At 48.7% G+C, this 20,403-nt stretch overlaps 6 protein-coding genes across 6 annotated transcripts; 3 read left to right on the forward strand and 3 right to left on the reverse strand.

The window, feature by feature from the left end:
• Window positions 1-486: 486 nt before the first annotated feature.
• Window positions 487-836, reverse strand: BDV37DRAFT_42827 (uncharacterized protein). The gene has a single exon (XM_032090634.1). It carries the CDS (start codon window positions 714-716, stop codon window positions 522-524), a length of 195 nt encoding a protein of 64 aa, XP_031935253.1. The 5' UTR covers window positions 717-836; the 3' UTR covers window positions 487-521.
• Window positions 837-1,935: 1,099 nt separating this feature from the next.
• On the forward strand, window positions 1,936-2,830 carry BDV37DRAFT_264453 (uncharacterized protein). The gene is made up of 2 exons (XM_032083675.1): window positions 1,936-2,371; window positions 2,503-2,830. Exon 2 carries the CDS (start codon window positions 2,616-2,618, stop codon window positions 2,796-2,798), a length of 183 nt encoding a protein of 60 aa, XP_031935254.1. The 5' UTR covers window positions 1,936-2,371; window positions 2,503-2,615; the 3' UTR covers window positions 2,799-2,830.
• Window positions 2,831-8,037: 5,207 nt separating this feature from the next.
• Window positions 8,038-9,937, reverse strand: BDV37DRAFT_42886 (major facilitator superfamily domain-containing protein). Its single transcript, XM_032090637.1, has 4 exons — window positions 9,333-9,937; window positions 9,062-9,276; window positions 8,832-9,008; window positions 8,038-8,774 (listed from the first exon to the last, which is right to left on the reverse strand). Exons 1-4 carry the CDS (start codon window positions 9,740-9,742, stop codon window positions 8,098-8,100), a joined length of 1,479 nt encoding a protein of 492 aa, XP_031935255.1. The 5' UTR covers window positions 9,743-9,937; the 3' UTR covers window positions 8,038-8,097.
• A 772-nt stretch (window positions 9,938-10,709) lies between these two features.
• BDV37DRAFT_43212 (carotenoid oxygenase family protein) lies at window positions 10,710-13,014 on the forward strand. The gene is made up of 2 exons (XM_032090639.1): window positions 10,710-11,017; window positions 11,065-13,014. Exons 1-2 carry the CDS (start codon window positions 10,952-10,954, stop codon window positions 12,652-12,654), a joined length of 1,656 nt encoding a protein of 551 aa, XP_031935256.1. The 5' UTR covers window positions 10,710-10,951; the 3' UTR covers window positions 12,655-13,014.
• Window positions 13,015-14,630: 1,616 nt separating this feature from the next.
• BDV37DRAFT_288957 (alternative NADH-dehydrogenase) lies at window positions 14,631-16,525 on the forward strand (the record flags this gene model as incomplete). The annotated part of the gene is made up of 4 exons (XM_032088362.1): window positions 14,631-14,949; window positions 15,025-15,363; window positions 15,421-16,392; window positions 16,452-16,525. 4 exons carry the CDS (start codon window positions 14,631-14,633, stop codon window positions 16,523-16,525), a joined length of 1,704 nt encoding a protein of 567 aa, XP_031935257.1.
• A 612-nt stretch (window positions 16,526-17,137) lies between these two features.
• Window positions 17,138-20,378, reverse strand: BDV37DRAFT_42878 (dynamin-related GTPase MGM1). Its single transcript, XM_032090636.1, has 3 exons — window positions 19,964-20,378; window positions 17,899-19,905; window positions 17,138-17,848 (listed from the first exon to the last, which is right to left on the reverse strand). Exons 1-3 carry the CDS (start codon window positions 20,259-20,261, stop codon window positions 17,412-17,414), a joined length of 2,742 nt encoding a protein of 913 aa, XP_031935258.1. The 5' UTR covers window positions 20,262-20,378; the 3' UTR covers window positions 17,138-17,411.
• Between the last annotated feature and the right edge of the window lie 25 nt (window positions 20,379-20,403).

Genomic DNA, 20,403 nt, shown 5'->3' on the forward strand with positions numbered 1-20,403 from the left:
AAAAAAAAAAAAAAAAAAAAAAAAAAATGGCCATGATCGAGTAGGGGATTATCAAACACCATGGTCCGAGGAACTACGCAGCCTATGTATCTTACCAAGTGACAAGTGACAAATGACCCTGCTCTGTTGCATGTCCACACTAGTTCCATCGGGGTGTATTGCTTCGCTTGGAACCTTGTAGACCGGATGGAGCTGGACAAGTTGGTCTTGGCCCCTTCAATTCCTCGATTATCATCGAATTATGCGACCCAACTTAGTTCTCTGCGCCTGAACCCTGCTTGCGGATTTCGCCTATGTGACTAGCAGAACCTCTCCATTATGGAACGCCCCTTGGTCGGACGCTATCCGTTCTAATTGATTACTATGCAAAATTTGTCCACCTTGGCTAACTGGCTATAAGCTTCCGTCACCGAAGAATATATTAATGATCAGTTATGACCAGTATTGCGTCGTTTGGTGGACACTGATAGGCATATAGTAACATCATTTGAACATCATTGTTATCATCTCTCCTCCTCCTGCTAATCAGGTGAAGAATAATTCGTAGTTAACCCACTGATGAACTGACCAACAACCCAAATTGGAAATAAGCAAAGAGAAAACCGAAGATTTAAGAGTCCTCCATAACATTGATAGACCGATAACGTCGATTTGGAACCAACCGTATGCAGTAGCACCAAGTCGAGGTATGGGGATGATGTTATTCCAGTTTCCATTAATTTCCTTTTCTTTTGTTTTTTCCCATTCGCTATTCTAAGTTCCTGTTCTAACTTTTTCTCTTCCTTTCAAATCTGTTAGTTTCTTAATCCCGTAACTAACGATCTGGACAGACGATCCGAAGTGCGTCAACGAATTCTTGGCTGTTCTGGCAATTCGGACCCACGATCGCAGCCGATTCTCTTGTTCTGGTGTAGTTGAGAGTGGTCGGGAACCATTGGAGTGCAACAAATCAGAAGGTCAACTTCGCATTTCCCCAGTATTTCGGGCTGGTTCTGGGCCAACACGGTGTAATAAATTTCCACCACCAGCCCAGTGTGGGCTCATTTGGTGTTCCAGAACTTCAGACGGAAGTGAGCATCGAAGTGGAGCGGCTGAGCAGATTGGCATTTTTATTATCGTCATCAGCATCATATGCGAATCCCAAATTGTCCAGTGGTCCGTTGAGATCCATCGACGAGGCTGGAAGTGAATCCTTGGGTCGTTTGTCATCCGAGCACGGCGGCGGACATACGGCGATACGAGACGGACAATGGACGCGGCGATCAAAGACGCGCTTGGGCTAAACTCCAGACTATGGCTCTTGGTCTTGCATGGAAGAAAAGCCTAACGAAAGGGGCTGCAGTCGCTGAATGGAGCTTTCTCATACATTGCGTGTGATGGAGCTTTACCGTTTCAACCGACTTATGAGATATTGAGCCTCTCTCAATTTTTTTTTTTCTTTTTCTTTTTTTTGTTCCCGCCTCCTTTTCCTTGTTTCCCATCCATCTAGACTTTCTTTTTTTGGTTGAGAGATCTGCCCGGTATGACCAATTAATTTGTTCCTAAACCGAACACCACACGTAAACCAATCATGATCTATAGATCAAGAGTTATACTGAGCTTCTCTCATGATTATTTGCCTTTTTTTCCGAACCTTTGAAGCGAAGAACCAGAGAAGGGGGGGATTTTCGGTGGCTTCCTGTTACGATGAAATATTGATTTGTCTGTCATGTATCGTCGCGGCAGTAAAGAAGTAGCGACCCCCAGTACGAATGATGATAATAATAAAAATACAAGAAAAAGAAAAAGAAAAAGAAAAAGTAATGAAAGAACAAAATACTACAGTATTTGGAAGGTACGGATCAATTTGCTTGCCACACAACATTGACCGAGGCTTTGGATCCATTTCCTGTCACCGCCACTACTGAAGAACGTAACGTATACGACCATCATCTAATTTAACATTACGGATCAACTGGTTATGGAACCTCTATGCAAGTAGTACACCATCATTCTCCATGACCATCGTGCCACCACAGAACCGCAAGGTTATCGCTGAGTTTGAAAACCGCGACTCGAAATATTGTTGTCCCATCGTTTTCACCCTGATCTCAAATCAACCCATGATAATCAACCCTACTATTGCGATCGTTGTGGTACCCTCCGCACTGTCCACCAAGCGGAATTGAAAATAAAATCTCGTCGTTGATACGGCAGGTCGACCGCTCACGAAAATGAACGAGGGGCCTCTGTAGCATTCTTCACTTCACGATGGAGTATGGAGTACTACACTACCCCTAGTATGCAGCAGCCTGGGCATTGATTCCCCAATGAGCTTGGAATAGTATCCTCCATATGCTCACGATGGAATTTCAACCCGAGGTCGTTTTGGGTATGTCCGCCCGTACTAGTCACGACTACTCCTCTCCTGGGCGCAGAAATGGTGGATTATCCCCTGCTCGAGCGTCTTAACACCCGACCTACAGAAAGTGTGATCATGTCTGACTTTTGAGGTCGATCGAGTGGCCTGGGCGCAAACTAACACCTCTCCCAGCCCGTGAGAGAGGGAAAGAGAGTGTGTATGTACCGGTCGGATCTTGGAAAGTATCCTTCTCCTTGATGCGAGTGAGCAGATCATGGCCATCCAAGGACCGCAAGGCTTGTTCCAGATTTCGCACAATGCACTCAATGCACTCCTTGATGAGATGAAATTTTTTCTGTTTTACGGCACTTGGTTATTTCCATTGAGATTAATTGGTTTAATCTCGTTCACCCGTCACTGCATCATCGGCAGCTGTCTACTGCGAGATTGGAAATGATGCTCGCCGGAGAATTTCTTATCCTTTTTTTTCTTTGCCCCATCACGATACCAATGTGAAGGTGGTGTTTTAGTTGCGCGTGGGTTGTCATAATCCTCAGCGATATGCATCCCCTTGGACTGATCGCGTCACCAGCCTTTCTGATATGAATTGAAATAAGCCATACTACGCAAGGAAACCATAGATTTCCTTTCCTAGGAGCACAATTACTGTGTAGGGATGGGTTGCCTCCTCTTCCAACTTCGGGGCTCCTTGCATTCTTGCAATCCTTGCGGTCCGATACATACAAATAAGCAGCCATTAACTCAGTGTCCTGATGGTGCTTGGACCAGTATTATTATTAGCTGGGGATCATCAAACAAGATCGTGGTGGAGGGCGAGTTGCGATCCATCACACCCATCCCGTGTTAACTCATGCAAGTCTATATTGCAGCGTTAACACCAACTCCCTGGATCGGTTGAAACATGCCTGCGTTCAAGCCTGTGGCCAAGGTTTATGAGTACGGATAGCCTTGCGCTGCCGACCGGTTGTTACGACTCCTCGGGCGACCTCTGCATGTAGTATGTCTGCGCCTTTGCATAACCCCGGAAACTGTAGTGGAGAGCAGGTATTCCCTTGAGGCAGTCAGGAGGTAGCATTCGTCTGAGGGTCGAAGTTCAACCAGGATGGCTGGCCAAATTAGTGTTTACCTCTGCGTTCGTTTCTCAAGAGTAAGTTTTGTCCCGGTTAATATCTGTTGTAGGCACGGACCGTATGGAAGACTATTTCGATTGCAACGGGTGGGGGTGGTCGAAACAAGAGAAAGTCGATATTTCCGACACTCCGACCATCATTATCACAAGTATGTCCGAATTTCGTAATGGTGATGCGAAAAATATAGCGAGCAGATACCGTCTCTTATTTGATTTTCATTTAATTTACACTCTGGAACCGAGGGTAACCTGAATTCCGAGGCCGGAAAGAGGCTTATCGCATTTATCGCGAAGGCGGGGGTGAGAATGAAGGTCCATATTATTCGATGGCTGACGCTGAACGATCATATCAGGGTTACGTCTTTGAGCACAATAAACGGGATATTTTATTATTTTCATTTGAAAAGGTCCTTTTGGCAAGTCACCTACGATATCCACAGATGGTCATCGATGCATTCTGGCTGGGGCGTAAAGTCTCAGATCAGGCTCCACGGCTTTGTTACTTTTTTCGTCCCTTTTTCTTATCCTTCTCTTTCATTTTTTCTTTTTCTTTTTTCATTTTTTTTTTTTTCATTTTTTTTTTTTACGTTCCATCCTTGTCCCGCTTTTGAACGTTTACGTGATAAAGGATACCATACTCTATCTTCCCTGACGGAGGACAGAAGCCCCGAAAGTCAGAGAACTCCAGATGGAGATAAGCGGAGTTTTTGGTCACGATCCTTGATACAGCGTGATACTCACTCTCTTCCCCGCTCTGACCAGTCACATTGTAGGTTTTCACCACACCAGTACCGTCCGACAGAGACCGTCGTAACCGTACCGAACCACCGTTGTATCTCCCAAGCGCCTACGGAGTACTGAGTACAGACTGGAGACCCTAACCTGAACTCTAGGCATCCCCATATCATTTTGGGGGAGGATTGACTGTATCAATTTTGGTCATTACGAATCCTGTCTCACCTCTGGAACCCATCCACCGGTTTGAACTGACATTCAAGTAGGAACCAAATATAGCAATCGACCGTTAACTTGTACACCAGTCAGTCTCCATAATAAAGTCGCGCCACATCTCCAACCTAAGTAACCATCTTCGTAAACAAATCAAGTCATACGTTGTCGTCACATAGCACACAGCGGTTGTGGAGTTGTTGGCCAGGTGTGGTGTGGACTGGCCTGTTTAGTAATGGCTGGTTCTAATTTCCATCGGTCATGAAAACCACGCATTGATGGTGTACAATTTAATACCTACATTCATACTTGAGATACCTTGGTGACCACCGGTTTATTTGGGCATAGGAAATAGCTTCGGTTCCACTAAATTAAAAAAAGGAATATTGAGGGGTTTTCTTTCTCTTTTCTTTTTCTTTTTCCGTTTCGTTTTCACCTTGTCATGAGGGAGTTTTGTATACTTCTTCTGTGCAATGAAGCAATGTGATAAGAATCGGATGCTTAACGGGTCAGTTCTAGTCTGGGTTGGTCGGCTATAACGACAAGTTAATTAATTTATAATAAACAGCTAGGCATCGGTGCTGTTATCTTATTTGCCGTGGCTAGCGTATAATATCTATCTTTGTACAGTCCAAGCCACAGCCATGTACTAAACTAATCCTCTCCTAATCTCCTTCGACTTGGACGATCCTTAGGCGGTTTTCCCTATTTTTCTTTTTCCGCCTGAACTCCCACATCAAAGCGAAAGCCACATGCTGCCCTCGTCCTTTGTTTGGACTTGGGATCCTGAGAGAGGAGAGTGCAGTCTAGAGTTAACGAGCGGTAATAATCCTGCCTGTTATAACCCACTCTGGCAACAATAGTACTCCGTGGATGCAATCCATTCAGCAAGACCAACCTATCCACTTTCTTTTCCTAGGAGTATCTCCGAGATCCCCTCTGTATCGTTCTATTTTATCTTACTCTCTTTTCTTTTTTTTTCTCCTTTTTTCTTTTTTAACTCCCCTCTAATCCAGGGTAAGATCACATTGTCCAGTCACACGCAGAGTTACTCGGGTTTGTGTATGAGCTGTCTTGAGACAGCGGATATCAACTGGTAGCGCGTTAAACCTCATAAGCATACGAGCCCATTTGGGTCAGTAACGCGCAGTAGTCTATCACAGATCAACATAGGACCGGAACCTTAGGTTGCAGGAAGACCTTTTCAGTATTGCTCTCTTGCTGGGGTGAGATGGAGGTCATTCCAACCATGCGAATGACACTTCCGATTCCCCGCGCTGGGCGTCGCGGCTTGTCCCAAAATCCAATATGACCCGAAAGGGGTTAGTGTATCCAATGTCTGAGTCGCGATATTGTTTTCATGTTCATTCATCCATTGTTGTGGTTTGGCCTGCGTGTACATAGAGTCTATCGGTTGATGACGCCCCCGAGTCATTTGGTTTTCCTCCCTTCCACATCTTCATCCTCTCTCTTCTCCATCGAATGGTTGGTGGTGAGGAACTCTTGCGTCTTTCATGTGGCTTACTCAGCCTTCGGATGGAGCTTCCAGCAGCGTCATCACCGCAACTGTTCCACATGATAATGCGACAATGGATGCGCATTGTAAGCAGCATCGACCATGATTGACCACATTTTACATCAGCGTCCTTGCACCCACTGTTCCTTTAACTTTCTTGTGTCAAGAACAAGTGGTACAAGCTGACACCCCACAGGGAGGCCTGCTACTACCCTTCGCGCCAACTCTGAGTCAAGCGAACACTTCCTATCCTAGGCAAAGCCATAAGCATTCGCAAGCCACGTACATTGCCTTTGAGCTCATGAAAGGAACCTTTGTTCCACTATGACATGCCATAAGCCTTACGACCGGCATATCCCAAAAGGGGACGTCATACAAAGAAACGTCGAAATCGCATCAACCAGAGGGGATCACTTTTCCATCTGATCTCAGAAGCATAAAAGCTTACCTACAACGGTAGACGCCGTACCACCAACCCATCCAGAGCCCAATAAGCCGTCTGCACCCGATGTCTTTGGAGAGACCTTGGTCGCGCGGGCCTTCGTTACCATGAGCGCTGGGAACACCTCAGCTGCATCCGATTCCAAATCCGCCCATGGCGTTTCGCTCCTCCGCAACGCAGACCGCGTCTATGGGTCTTCCGTAAAACATCCGCAGCCATGACGCTTCGTGGGTTACCCGCTGCGTTGGGGGTCCAGCTTACCTTTTTCGGTGCGTCACACAGCATTGCAATCCGGACTGCTTCCCACTTCTTGTCCACAACCATAAGCAGACCACCTCCCTGTCCTGATCCATTTGCAGCAGACTACGAGTCGGCCCAGCTGCAGTCGACCAAAAGTACAGACGTCCTGCCTTACCCCAGTCCCCCGTGAAATATCTGCAGTCTGGTCACACAACCAACACCAACATGTGCGGAGATCGACATACCGCCGTCTACATTACCCATAGACCTCCATCGGCATGGTGAACAACTGAGAAGCTGAACAGCAATCACGATTACACTTCGTAGGATCGTATTGTCGTCGGTGAGTGCCATGGTGCTTGAGCTGAACATACCCCCTAGCCACCTCAGATACGTGTGCATAGATAGTCGAAGATGAAGAAATATACGTATATCATTTCCCACGCCAATCATGTATCTCTGGCAGAAAGAAAAATAGTCTATTGGCTCCTACAGCAGTACTTTTGTTCTTCGTGACATATTGAAGCTCTGTCTATATCCCTATAAAGCTAGATCGAGAAACCCACCTCAGCAACAACCTGCATAGTACTTTTATACTGCAAGACTTGGAGGTCGTATGTACTTCCAAAGTGGATATAGTAGCCATGCCATAGCACATAGACAACCTCGGCGTCGTACATAGTAAAGATAACAGGAGACCGCTTCAAGCAACAATAACAAGAGGAACAAACCCATCAAGTCATGCATAACCTTCAACTACATACATACATACAATGCCAACAGTACATACCTTCCAGATCCCTAGTAAATAGGTACTAAGCCCATGCACCCATCAAACCCCCAAGATATATACGACGACGTACACCAACCACAACAACCCAATAGTAAAAAGAACTTTTCTTCTAAAAAAAGAAATAAATAAATAAATAAATAAAGAGAGGGTGTTTGTGAGAGAGAGACAGAAAACACAACCAGCCCAATAAACTCCCAATCCCACCCAATAGCCACGTATTCTGGGCACGTATGCACATACTGATACATGCGTCTGTCTATGCATACTTGTACATTAGGGTATGTATGCTTGGGTGCTTGATGGGTCATATCTCTAGTTTGGGGGGTTCCTTGCTTGGGTTTATGTATATTTATTGGGATGGATAGGTGGGTTTGTGTGTGTACTGAAGGGATGGTTAATTGTCCGGTGTATTGGAGACTGGGTGGAATCGATTGTTCTGGAGTTGGGTGTGTGGGTTTCTTTTTGGGGGGAGGTTATTTTTATATAGGTATCACTAGTATATTAGTATATGGATTTGGGGGAGTGGGTGGTAGGAGTTATTTGTATGGATGTGTGTTTTAGTGTCTGGTGTCATTATGTATCTGTCTATATATATATATGTGTGTGTGTGTGTGTGTGTGTGTGTTGTTTAGTGTTTATATAACTCAAAATGTAGTGTCTAATCTCATCACACCTTACTCGCAACCGTAACCTCCGTCGTAGGAATAGGATCATCAGGATGATCATCAACGTCATCAATCTCGCCCTCGCGTCGGGCGTGGTCATCGTCGACAGGATCCTCAACAACCCCAGAAATCCTCCCAATGACCCCTCTAGCAGTATCTCTCCGATCCAGATACGCCACAAGCCCAATAAATGGAATGGTCAACGACCCCGTAACCAAACTAGCCACGTACCCCTTCTCAAAGTGCGGCGCATCTGTAACGGGATAAAACACCAACGGCCACCAGGTGACGAACGCAAAATCAAACGAGTTCATGAACCCCGTCGTGATGGCGCGCAGCTGCAGATCGTGGCCCGTGACGTCCGCCATCCACGAGTACCAGAGGGCCTGGGGCGCGTAGGTCGTGCCCAGCAGGTAGAAGGCGAAGAAGTGGCCTGCGTCGGCGGCCGGGTTGGCGACGAGGATTGCGCTGCCGATGACGAAGGTTAGCCCGATTGCGAGGGAGCATTCCCAGCGCGATTGCAGTCTGTCGGAGATTGCGGAGTAGAGGATCGTGCCGAGGATGGCGGTTGCGTAGATGCCTGTTGGGTAGTTGTTTTGTTGGATGGTTGTGTAGCCGCGCGAGGACATCCAGAGGGCCATGACGTTGTTGCTTAGGGATTGGACGCAGAGAGAGTAGACTTGGGTTTTCTTTTGTTAGACTTGTAGGGTGGTCTGGGAAAGGGGAAGTGGCTCACGCATGAAGATGAGTGGTAGGAGGTAGAATTGCCAGCTGAGCAAGACGCGCTTCAGAACAGTGCGATCCCACGTTTGCTTGGTTGTCTGGCCCAAGCGGTGCGCGGCGTGCTCTTTCTCGGCCTCGTTGAGATACCATGCTGCGCGATGTGCCGGGAGATCAGGGATGAAAAACCATCCTAGCAGTCTTGTATCAGTATCTGAAGATGCACTTAGCCTTCCGGGAACATACCGAATAATGCAACGGGGATCGTCATCACTGAGACGATGATAAAGATCCATCGCCACGCAGGTAAACCAGCGTGCCCGGCTAATGCTTTCAGCAGTCCGGCTTGGATCCATCCGCCGGCCATGCTGCCGACATGGCCGAAGCAGCAAAAGACGGCCGCTCGAGTACCTAGCTCGGACTTGCGATACCAAGACCCCAAGATAAAGTGTGCACCCACACTGCCAGCATATCAGACGCAAGGAAATCACGTCATCTGGTGCAGGGTGCTACTCACTAGGCAATCGCCGAGAAGCCGCCCTCAATAGCATTCAGGAGAATAACCTGCCAGGCCTGAGTCATCCTGTACGTGATAAGAGTGAGAACACTCCATGTCAGGTTGGCTGCGACGAAGACATATTTGGGCCGCACAACGGTCAAAAGACTCGTCCCAGGAATCTGGCAGACGGCGTAGACGACTAAATAGGCGGTGTTCATGTAATTGTAGTCTTTCCCCTGGAAGTTCAAGGCCTCGCGCATGCCACTGATATATGCTGACGAGTAACTGGCTCGCGTTACACCGAATAGAAACCAGATGAGGGAAAAGTAGGGGAGCAGCGTGAGATCTAATTTCGCGAGTAGGGCTCGATCCTTCGGCTCCCTTCCCCAGAGGATCGTTGCGATTCTATTCATGGTCGGGCGAGCCATGGCGATAAGTATTGCTGTACATCCCCTTCATTTGTTAGAGGAAGGGTTTATCCCAGTGTTCAGTTAAGGGAACGGTCGGAGTCGCCTTTTAAAGTGTCGTGATGATCACGCAAAATGAGGGGAATCCGGCGACTTATTTATCTCCGGGACCGAACGATAAGGCGGATGCATGGAATGCTTGCAGAGAGCTTAGGGCTTTTCACCTCAGGTGTTTCATCTCCTTGGATAAAACTTGTAAATTATGACTTCTCAGAGAATCAACATGATCAAGCTTGTGCACAACCAAAGGTAACAGCTGGCAATGCGGCAGCCGACGGAGGCGCGATCACAGTGATACTAAAGTTGTACACAAGCTGAATATATACAGGTATGTCTCATGGACATTCCGCTTTCAGTCCCAGTCATTCGAAGAAAAAACCGGAAGCGTCGAAAAACCAGAGATAACTTGAACCTGTTCAACGACCAAAACATCACATTTCCTGCTGAGCACGGACGGGGAATGACTGGAAATACGGTTATACTTACTTAACTGACGCCATATCGGGTGGAAATGATCCATGAGATAGAGCCGACGAGGGTGAATGGACAGTGTATCACTATGATAGCTATCCTTTGCCAACATACACATCATCCTCATTGGAAAAGAATCATCAGGTTCCATGTTTAGCAAGATCCTGTTCGGTCGCAATCCACTACCGCATCTGGCATTAAGACTATTCCGCATATCATCGTCTAAACGACAACTCTGCAGTCATCCATGATTCATTATCCAACTTATTGAGAGCTCTACAGACTATTCTCGCGACACTCAAACCAAAGGTTCGAACCACCAAACCCTAATGTCCGCGGTTAGTCCTATGATGATGACATAACCGGCATCTTTATACGACGATGTCCATCAAAGAGTGATCGTGTGACTTGTCTCTGTAACTGCTTTGCTTGGCTTGCTCTCTTTAACCACACATGTCCACTTGAATCTCCTCAATTGTGGCGATGACGTGGTTTTGGCTAGCTTATTCCCGCATGAGCTATGCTGTTACCTGACTTGAGGGGCTGTCCCGACGGAGCAATATCGTTGTCCGAGTCCTATACGAGGTTGACCCAACTATGGATACAGAAGGAGTTGGAATCCTTGTTACCTTGGCTTTTGATCTTATAAACCGGTCATTCCTCTCCCCGATACACTATTGAAAATCAGCACTGAAAAACATGGCGTCGTCAGTTAACAAGTCTACGACTACCACCCATTATAATGACTGGCCGAACGCACAGGGTGTAAGTCGCATTCGCTATCATATTCAACAGCCTCATTGACAAACCAGTTTGATGTCCGCTACCAAGAGCTTGAGCCGACAGAGTTACCGGTCCAGGGCACTATTCCGCCCTACTGCGCCGGCGTGCTCTTTCGCAACGGGTTAGGCCCTCGCGATATCCAGACGGAGAAACAAACCACTTATCGTGTGAGCCACTGGTTCGACTATTTTGCCCAGGTCCATCGTTTTCAGATTCATGCTCCTACATCGGAACAGCCCTGGGTTCGCGTCACACACAACTCCCGACTAACCTGCGACGGCCTCATCCGAAGGATACAGCGAACAGGGTATCGTGGAGAGATTACCTTTGGAGCCAAGTATGATCCGTGTATGTCGCTCTTCCAGAAGGCGCAATCGACTTTTAAGACTATTCCACAAGGAGTTCCCGACGAGGTCGACATCAGCGTCACTCTGAACGTTAATTTTCCCGGGTTGTCAGCTACAGGCAGCAAGCAGGAGAAGATGGCTGGGCCAGGCATCGAGACACTTTGTAACCGCACCGATAACTCTACTTTCCAGATGCTCGATCCTCAAACCCTGGAACCAATTGGTATTGCGGACCAAACAGTCTTGCATCCCTCGCTCCGGGGACCCCTTAGCGCGGCCCATTGCAAGACGGACCTGACCACCGGTGATGTCTACAACTACAACTTAGACATGGGTCTAACAAGCACCTATCGTATCTTCCACGTTTCTCGCGCAACAGGGAAAACCAGCATTCTCGCAACGTTCAGGCATGCTGCTACATACGTGCACTCTCTTTTTCTGACGGAGCACTACGTCGTGCTCTGTCTCTGGAACGCTCGCTTGCGTGCCGGAGGCATGTCCCTGCTATGGACACACAACTTTGTGGATGCATTGGCCGACTATGATCCTACACAACGCAGCACTTGGTTCGTGGTAGATCGTACTCCTGGAGGGCGGGGATTGATCGCGCGCTACGAGTCCGATCCCTTCTTCAGTTTCCACACTATCAATGCATATGAAGAGCCTTCCTCGACCGACCCCTCCAAGACAGATATCATCGCCGATGTTTGTGCATACGACAGCTTAGACGTATTAAAACGTTTTTACATTGACAACTTACTGTCCAACTCCGCTACAGCCCACCAATATGGCGATTCAAAGAGCCAGAGGGCTCGCGGCGCTTTCCAACGCTTCCGTCTGCCTGCCGTTCCCGAAGGATCAAATTCTAAAACCCTCACGGCGGAACTCGTCTTCTCGATGGGAAAGGGACTAGGACCGGAACTGCCTCGTATCAATCCTCGGGTAGGCGGCCGCAAGTACCGCTACGTATACGGCGTGACCGACTCGGGGAAAAGTGTCTTCCTGGACGGTCTAGTCAAACATGACGTCGCCACGCAGACATCTCTCTATTGGAGTCAGCATGGGCAGACGGCCAGTGAGCCGATTTTTGTGGCCGATCCGGATTCAGAGGACGAGGATGGTGGTGTACTTCTATCCGTCGTGCTGGACGGCATCGAAGGACGTAGTTATCTGTTAGTTCTCGACGCAAAGACGATGACAGAGGTCGGGAGGGCTACGGTATATGGTGTGGTTGGCTTCGGGTTTCATGGTGTGCATGTTCAGGACCCTTAGCTTGTTTTCCCTTGTCTGTTTTATCTCTACTGTCTTGGATCTTTTGGGCCTTGTATACTTGAGGGTCTGCTGCTTTCTATAGTTCTACCTTTTTTATATCAGCATTGTCTCGAAGATGATACAGTAAGAGTGTAGCTTGAGTCTATATAGTCTAAATACGATCCTTGAGCCAATGCAGACTAGCGATGTAATCACGTTGTTGAACAAACCACTGTCATAGAATTATGTAGTCCTGATCTCCGAAGAGCTGAACACAAGCGAGATTTATATCACGACGTATTGACCACTCGGGACGCGGTTCATCGATGACCAAAGCATTCTCCAACAGCACAGACATGAATCTAATGGAAATCGCAATTCTATCCATGTCTCTCAACATTGAGCATTAACATCATGTGGTAGCCACATGCGATGTCTCGTGGCCCTACCGGAAGATCCAGGGACAGCATAATACCCTCGTATACATGGCATGATAGCTAACGACCCGGAGATAGCAAACTCATACGCACATAAGAACTCGAGCACATTTGCCCAAAGGGGCTTACGAGTCTCGACTGGTCCCTGACGTGGCCTGAGGATCGAACACTAAACGCTACGGAAGCGAGATAGGCCTTCTCTTCTGACAGGTCACCTTGGACATAGGATCCAATGCCGAGTTTACTCCGATTAGAGTTAAGCTACTCCAGTGGCAACTCTGAAGATCAATCAAGTCAAGCCGTATGAGCTATACAGACCGTTCGGTGCGTAGACTCTGGACAGGAAGTCTAAATGAATCGAAAACCGCCACAGACAGACGCAGAGGAGCTAAGATTAGAGAGTGGATCAGCTTCCCCGGATTCTTACGGCGGCCTTCATCCGGGTTTTGTTCGACGTGGTGCTTCAAAAGGAGCTGGCAAGGTCTAGATGCGGGTGAACCCGGCTGGTTCTCGGGAAGGACCGTCAGTGGGATCTGAGTCAGCTGCCATGGCCACATTGCGCATCCCCCCAAACAGGAAATCTAGGAGAAACGATACGGTAATGGAACGCTCGGATTGCACGCCAGCTGAGGGGAAAGTGGACTTTTGGTCGCCGGTTGAGTCATATATTCATCGTTAGGGGAGTTATGCGACTTTTGTACATGCATACCCCGAGTACATACTCGGCGCAGCTCTGTCGGTACCGAGGAGAGTAAGCACATCGCTACAGTTCGTCCTGGCGATAAGAATCCCTGTCCATACTGCAGACGATTAAGGTCTAGAAGGACGGAGGAATCCTTGTTGACAATCCCTTTCCTTCTGTCCGTCATCTCCACCTAGGAAACTGTGTATAAGAGAGCTTCATACCCACCGTAGGATCTCCATTGCAGATAGAAATTCCCCCTCATAAGGCTTGTCGAGTGCTTCTCCTCACCAGCAGAAACCTCCCCCTCATTCTCCAACAGCCTTCAGGAAAATCGATTATCCCAGAGGGAAGAGTGTAAAAAAAAATAAAAAAATAATAATAAAATAGATTAGGGTCGGAACCGGACCCAGTTCATCGGGAGGGCATCTGGGCCCCGGCGGCTTCCTCAGGCTGCAAATCCCTTCGACCCAGTTTTTTTGCCCCATTCACGGAGGCGGAACAGCTCCTAATAGGGAAGGCATAAGCCCGGCGGAACCTTGAGAGCGCCAGACAGCGTCAGAAAGACACCCAACTTCCAAGGCTCCAAGGCGTACAAGTCATTGACACACCGATTCGCCCAAAACAGCTAATTTCTTATCGCGTCACTGCTCCAACGCCTCCGAAAACTTTTTTTTTTTTTTTTTTTTTTTTTTTTTTTTTTATTAGCTTGACGAAACTGATTTGACTCAATTGTCAATTACTAGAATCCTAATTCAGTTTCCAGATTCTTTCTCCTTTCTCTCCCCTCTCAACTCTCTCCTCCCTCTCCACTCCTCCCCCATACTGGGCGACCACAACCGATAATGGTTGGAAGTGCGCTTGCTATCCGGTCCAAGATGGCTACGCCATCAGTCATGTCGTCGCTGTCGCGCAGGTCGCTCTCGACGCGCCCTCATGCCCTTCGATCCGCTCGTCCCTTGAGATCCAGCGGTTTCTCCCAGCAGCCCGTTCAGCGCACCGCTCGCCGCTCGTACGCTGACGCCGCGCCCGCGCCGAAGCCCAAGAAAGGATTCAGGTTCTTGCGCTGGGCCTGGCGCTTGACCTTGCTCTCCGGTCTCGGCCTCACCGGTTATGTGGCGTATAGCGTCTATGAGCTCCGTCATCCAATTGAGCAGATTGGACCCGACCCCAAGAAGAAGACCCTGGTGATCCTCGGTAGGTTGCCTCAAATCCGGTGTCTTCGCCATTGATATGGTTACACAATCTGGACATGCGATTAACCCCGCGCAGGTACCGGCTGGGGCTCTGTTTCTCTTCTGAAGAAGCTGGATACCGAGAACTACAATGTCGTCGTCATCTCCCCCCGCAACTACTTCCTTTTCACCCCTCTGTTGCCTTCCTGCACCACGGGTTTGGTCGAACATCGCTCGATTATGGAGCCCATCCGTAACATCACGCGCCAGAAGAATGCCTACGTCAAGTTCTACGAAGCCGAGGCGACCAAGATTGACTATGAGAAGCGTGTCGTGTACATCAGTGACGACTCCGAAATCAAGGGTGACATCTCCAAGACTGAGGTGCCTTTCGATATGCTTGTTGTCGGTGTCGGTGCTGAGAATGCAACCTTCGGTATGTAACCTAGAGTAAACCCAGCGAAGTAACCAACGCTGACTCGCGCATCAATAGGCATCAAGGGTGTCAAGGAGCACTCTTGCTTCCTGAAGGAGGTCGGCGATGCCCAGAAGATCCGTACGCGTATCATGGACTGTGTCGAGACCGCTATCTTCAAGGACCAGACTGAGGATGAGATCAAGCGTCTTTTGCACATGGTTGTCGTCGGTGGTGGCCCCACTGGTGTTGAGTTCGCTGGTGAGATCCAGGACTTCTTCGAGGAGGATCTCAAGAAGTGGGTTCCGGAGATTAAGGAGAACTTTAAGGTCACCCTCGTTGAGGCTCTTCCCAACGTGCTTCCCATGTTCTCCAAGCAGTTGATTGACTACACCGAGTCAACCTTCAAGGAGGAAGCTATCACCATCCGCACGAAGACCATGGTCAAGAACGTGACTGATAAGTACATCGAGGCTGAGGTCACCAAGCCCGACGGAACCAAGGAGTTGGAAACCATCCCCTACGGTCTCCTGGTTTGGGCTACCGGTAACGCCGTCCGCCCTGTTGTCCGGGACCTGATGAGCCAGCTCCCCGCCCAGAAGAACTCGCGCCGTGGTCTTGCTGTTAACGAATACCTTGTCGTCAATGGCGCCGAGAACGTTTGGGCCGTCGGTGACTGCGCCATCACCAACTATGCCCCCACTGCTCAGGTTGCTGGTCAGGAGGGTGCTTTCCTTGCTCGTCTCTTCAACACTATGGCTAAGACCGAGTCGATCGAGGATGACCTGAAGCAACTGTCGGAGGCTCAAGCACAGGCCAAGAGCCCCGAGGAGCGCAACCAGATCTTCGATGAGATCCGCGAACGCCAGAAGCAATTGCGCAGAACCAAGCAGATTGGCCCCTTCCAGTACTCCCACCAGGGAAGTCTGGCTTACATCGGAAAGGAGCGTGCGGTTGCAGACATCAGCTGGCTGAGCGGCAACATCGCAAGTGGTGGTACCATGACCTATCTCTTCTGGCGCAGTGCTTACCTGAGCATGTGCTTCAGCAGTAAGTGATCCCTTTCGCATACCTATACAACAGGATACCCGTACTAACACACGAAACAGCTCGTAACCGTGTCCTGGTCGCCGTCGACTGGGTCAAGGCCAAGATGTTCGGCCGTGACGTCTCTCGGGAGTAAATCAATCTCTCGCATATAGATTTGGAACCAACTGTACCACCAAAAACAGCAGATATGCTACGTCTATGATTTCGGAGCGAGAATTCTTGTTTTCCCCCGTTTATTCGACCATTCTACCTTTTGATGCCCGTTCACATGACCCTTTACCCTCTCTCTCTTTTCTCGTTTCTTTATCCTCCCCATCGAAAATGAATGGGACACTCATCATCCACTCCGTCAATGCCCATCTCCCTCTTTCCACATCTAGAAGGTCCACTTGATATCCCCACGAGACCCGCCTTGAAGGATAAACCCCCAAGGCACGCTGGAAATGGAAAAAGAAGAGAAGAACAAAAAGCATTAATCTTTATCTCTGTGTACGAAATCGATAGACCGGTTGTGGGGTTACTGTTTATTTAGATTTGTTAGATTTGGCCATAATCATTCTATATTCTTTCTTTTGTTCATTTACATTTCCTATCCTTGAATCGTTGCCATAATAATATCTTTGGTAAGGATTTGTGCATTTTTATGGTTTATAAATGCGGTTCCCCTTCTATTATGTATGGGAATGTTTACGGATTACTTTATAGATTGTTCAAGTTATTTTGAGTAACATTGTAGGTTTGCATTATGTGGAATGTAGATATTTCTATCCATGCTAGATGATTTTCACATGAACTTCTGATAAGGGAGAGGAATGAATAAACCAAGCACTCGCTGTGCTAACGCCTATCCTGAAGAGATTCTTTAAGCTATAAACAGACCTTATTGGTGGTATGGTATACAGGAAGCTAGGTAAGAGAGGTAAAGAGAAGGGTGGCGAAGAGAATGTAGTGTGGCGGCAGCAATGAAAAAAAGGAAGGAGAGGGAGCGAAGGAGGTAGTGGAGCAAGAGATATAATTAATTAGAACAAGTTCCAGCCACGATTTCTCTGCTCTTTGGACAGGGGGCGGTCGGTGTTTCTATGCTTGCTGCGACCGTCCAACTGGCGGATGCTTTCGATTTTCTGCAGGGCTAATTCGAGGAGTTCCTTCTTCTTGATCACGTCGAGGTGTCTCCGGATGCGAGGGTCCTCGCGGGCGAAGCGTTCTACTTCTGCGTCGGAGAGGTGACGGCCTAGCCTCATGTCCAGTTCTCGGGGGAAGTTGTAGTAGAACTCTGATAGGAGCTCAACGTTGAGGAATAGTACCGCGGTTGATGTGAGCTTGTCTGCGACGACGTCAAGGAAGACTTCGGGGCAGTAGTACTTGTTTTTCTTGCTGGCACATTGCTTCGAGCGGACAGCGAGGAGTCTCATCTTAAGGAGATCAGCTCGATCGCGCAGGAAGGCGCTTTCACGACCTGGTTTTGATTAGCTTCCTCTGTTGGTAGCATAGGGAACGTATACATACCTGTGGCTAGCAGGGCAGAGCTGAATCCACCTGCTCCACCAGCGCCGTCGCCTTCCAAGACTACTTCACCTTTCCTGACCTTGTCTATGAATGACATCACATCCTTGATCTTTCTCCTCCCAACAGAGTCCTCAACACGTTTCAAAGCTGCCTCACACGCCTTCAGCTCCTCCTTTAGCACTCTAGTTATGTTTTCCCTTCCCTTAGCCCACTCCGGGTCTTCAACTTCGATTTCGTATTTATAAGGCTTGATGCAGTTCTCGACTTGATCACTGGTGCTGAAGAATCGATCATTCAGGATGCTACTGCAAGCATCCACGATCTGCTTTTGAGCATACGGGTGGGAGGCGAAGGTAGAGCTGGCCAACAATGACTCGACATGATTCTGGATTGCACCAGCAACAACTGTTGTAGCAAGCCTGCCAATTCCCAGCTTGGTCAAGGAGGATGTCGACGCGTCGAGCTTACGGTGCCAATACATTGACTCCGGGTCGGCCTTGGGAAGGTCAATGAGGGGATCCAACTCAGGCATCGGAGGGTTCAGGTCGTCGATTGGCTTGTTCCAATATCTCTGAGCGAGGATGTCCATGACGCGTTGATCGAGCTCATTTTTCAGCATCTCACGCACCTGGGGGCGGCCAAAGTTCTCGGCGAATGCCTTGAAGGAGTGCTTGAAGCTGTCCAGGCTCTCGGCGAGATAAGACTCGGCGCTCAGCGGACGATCATTATATTGAACCTTGAACTCGTACGTCGCTTCTTCCAGTTCCTGGCTGATAGCGTCCCTAGTACCCGCTAGGCTAGATGCCATCGTCTGTTCAAGAACATGCATAAGCTTGGTTCGCAAAGTTCCAACGCCAACCGACACCTCTGACTGAGGCCCAAACTCAGAGGGATGAGAAGAAAAATAGGCATTTTCATTCTTCATGATCGCGCTCGTGATGTTGCCACTTCCCCGAGAAGAAAACAGAGCGGTCGTCTGGGGGATTCGCGAGACCACACCCACGTAGCCCAGGCGAAGAGGGTATTTCTTATCAGTAAGAATGCTATGGCCACGCTCTGGGTCGACAAGGTCCATCTTTGTGATGACACCGATCGTCCTTTCACCCCTAGGGTCTACTCTGCGACTTGCTCTTAATGCTGTCGAATTGGCAAGATCAACATCTGCCGCAGATATGGCTAAGATAACATTTGGCGCTTGGATGTACTTGTCACATAGATCAGAGATCTTTTGCTTCAACTGTGGAGGTTGACCTTGGCCGGAAACCTGGATATAACCTGGGAGATCAATGAGGGAAAGATCGGGAACATTAGGAGAATAGATGGTGAGTTGAATCGGGTCATCGCTGACACAATCCCTCTCAGGGACTGCCAAGTTAAGGTCGGTCAAGGTGCGTTGGATTGAAGAGAAGTCGGTTATCTTCCCTAGCCCGAGGGCTGGGAATTCTCCATATTCTGCTTGTGCGTGAGGAGTATTGACCAAAGTAAGTTCGATCGGCCGCCGGGTAACCATATTCGAGCCTTTGGGAAGAAATTCATGTCCAACAATAGCTTCGAGAACGGAGCTTTTGCCGGATGATTGCGAACCAATGACTACAATTGACGGCAATGTCAGGGTGTTGGACTGGCCAACAGCCTGGAGTATGTTCCTGATCTCGATCATTTTACGAGTAAGGAGCATCATCTGGTCGTCCTCCGCATTCCTGGTCAATCGGGCGTGCTCATCATCTTGGTCGTAACCCAAAGCCGCCGCCCCAGCAGCTGCAGCGGCACCAGCCCGGCTTTCTCTTGGGGGCTGCCCTCCTCCCCCCGAACCGTCGTTTTGGGAACCTTCACTGAAGCCTAGGATGTTTTGCAACCATTCAGGAACTTCCACACTATCTGTAGTCCTTTGCCAGCCACGTTGTGTCTGTTCAGCCACATTCTGGATTTCGGAGAAGATGGAGGAAGCAGCGTCACCGGCCGACTCCCCCGCACGTTTCAGCACATCAATAGCATAGTTTCCTGCCTCTATAGTAACCATAAAGATTAGATGAATAGTTCCTGAGATCGGAAGATAGGAACATACGTGTAGTTTGATATTGAATATAAGCTAACCCAGCTACTGTAGCCGTTCCAAGCATTGCAGGCACCTTCACTAGTTTTAGTGCCAGCTTCGGAAGGATCCTCGCAAAGGAGATCCCCCGCACAGCGGGGACATTATGAATCGAGTTCGCACCGACAGGCCAGGCGCGTCCTCGAAGTGCGGCGCTGCCATCTGAACGTAGAAGACCTCCAGTCCTTGCACCAGCATTATGAACATGGCGGGCCAAAAAGCCCGTCCGCAAGAGCGGAACAAGACGGTGGGAGAGGATTCTCCCGCTCATGCTTCTCGAAATCGCATACACATCAAGCGGATTGAAAGAATAGAATCGGTCATCTCCGGGCTAAAAGCCACGGCGGTAGATTCAGGTTGCTGGTGCGTCGAACAATAGCAGTAGCAACAAAATAATCGGATGTCATAATGTC

The sequence above is a fragment of the Aspergillus pseudonomiae genome, assembly GCF_009193645.1.
Source record: "Aspergillus pseudonomiae strain CBS 119388 unplaced genomic scaffold BDV37scaffold_135, whole genome shotgun sequence".
NCBI classification, from domain to species: Eukaryota; Fungi; Ascomycota; class Eurotiomycetes; order Eurotiales; family Aspergillaceae; genus Aspergillus; species Aspergillus pseudonomiae.

Coding starts and splice junctions, on each gene's coding strand:
- BDV37DRAFT_43212 (XM_032090639.1), top strand. CDS start 10,952: ATGGCGTCGTCAGTTAACAAGTCTACGACTACCACCCATTATAATGAC. Junction 11,018..11,064: donor ACTGGCCGAACGCACAGGGT/GTAAGTCGCATT, acceptor TTGACAAACCAG/TTTGATGTCCGCTACCAAGA.
- BDV37DRAFT_264453 (XM_032083675.1), top strand. CDS start 2,616: ATGGCCATCCAAGGACCGCAAGGCTTGTTCCAGATTTCGCACAATGCA.
- BDV37DRAFT_42878 (XM_032090636.1), bottom strand. CDS start 20,261: ATGAGCGGGAGAATCCTCTCCCACCGTCTTGTTCCGCTCTTGCGGACG. Junction 19,906..19,963: donor TATTCAATATCAAACTACAC/GTATGTTCCTAT, acceptor TGGTTACTATAG/AGGCAGGAAACTATGCTATT. Junction 17,849..17,898: donor CTCTGCCCTGCTAGCCACAG/GTATGTATACGT, acceptor AATCAAAACCAG/GTCGTGAAAGCGCCTTCCTG.
- BDV37DRAFT_42827 (XM_032090634.1), bottom strand. CDS start 716: ATGGAAACTGGAATAACATCATCCCCATACCTCGACTTGGTGCTACTG.
- BDV37DRAFT_42886 (XM_032090637.1), bottom strand. CDS start 9,742: ATGGCTCGCCCGACCATGAATAGAATCGCAACGATCCTCTGGGGAAGG. Junction 9,009..9,061: donor GATCCCCGTTGCATTATTCG/GTATGTTCCCGG, acceptor CAAGACTGCTAG/GATGGTTTTTCATCCCTGAT. Junction 8,775..8,831: donor CCTACCACTCATCTTCATGC/GTGAGCCACTTC, acceptor AGAAAACCCAAG/TCTACTCTCTCTGCGTCCAA.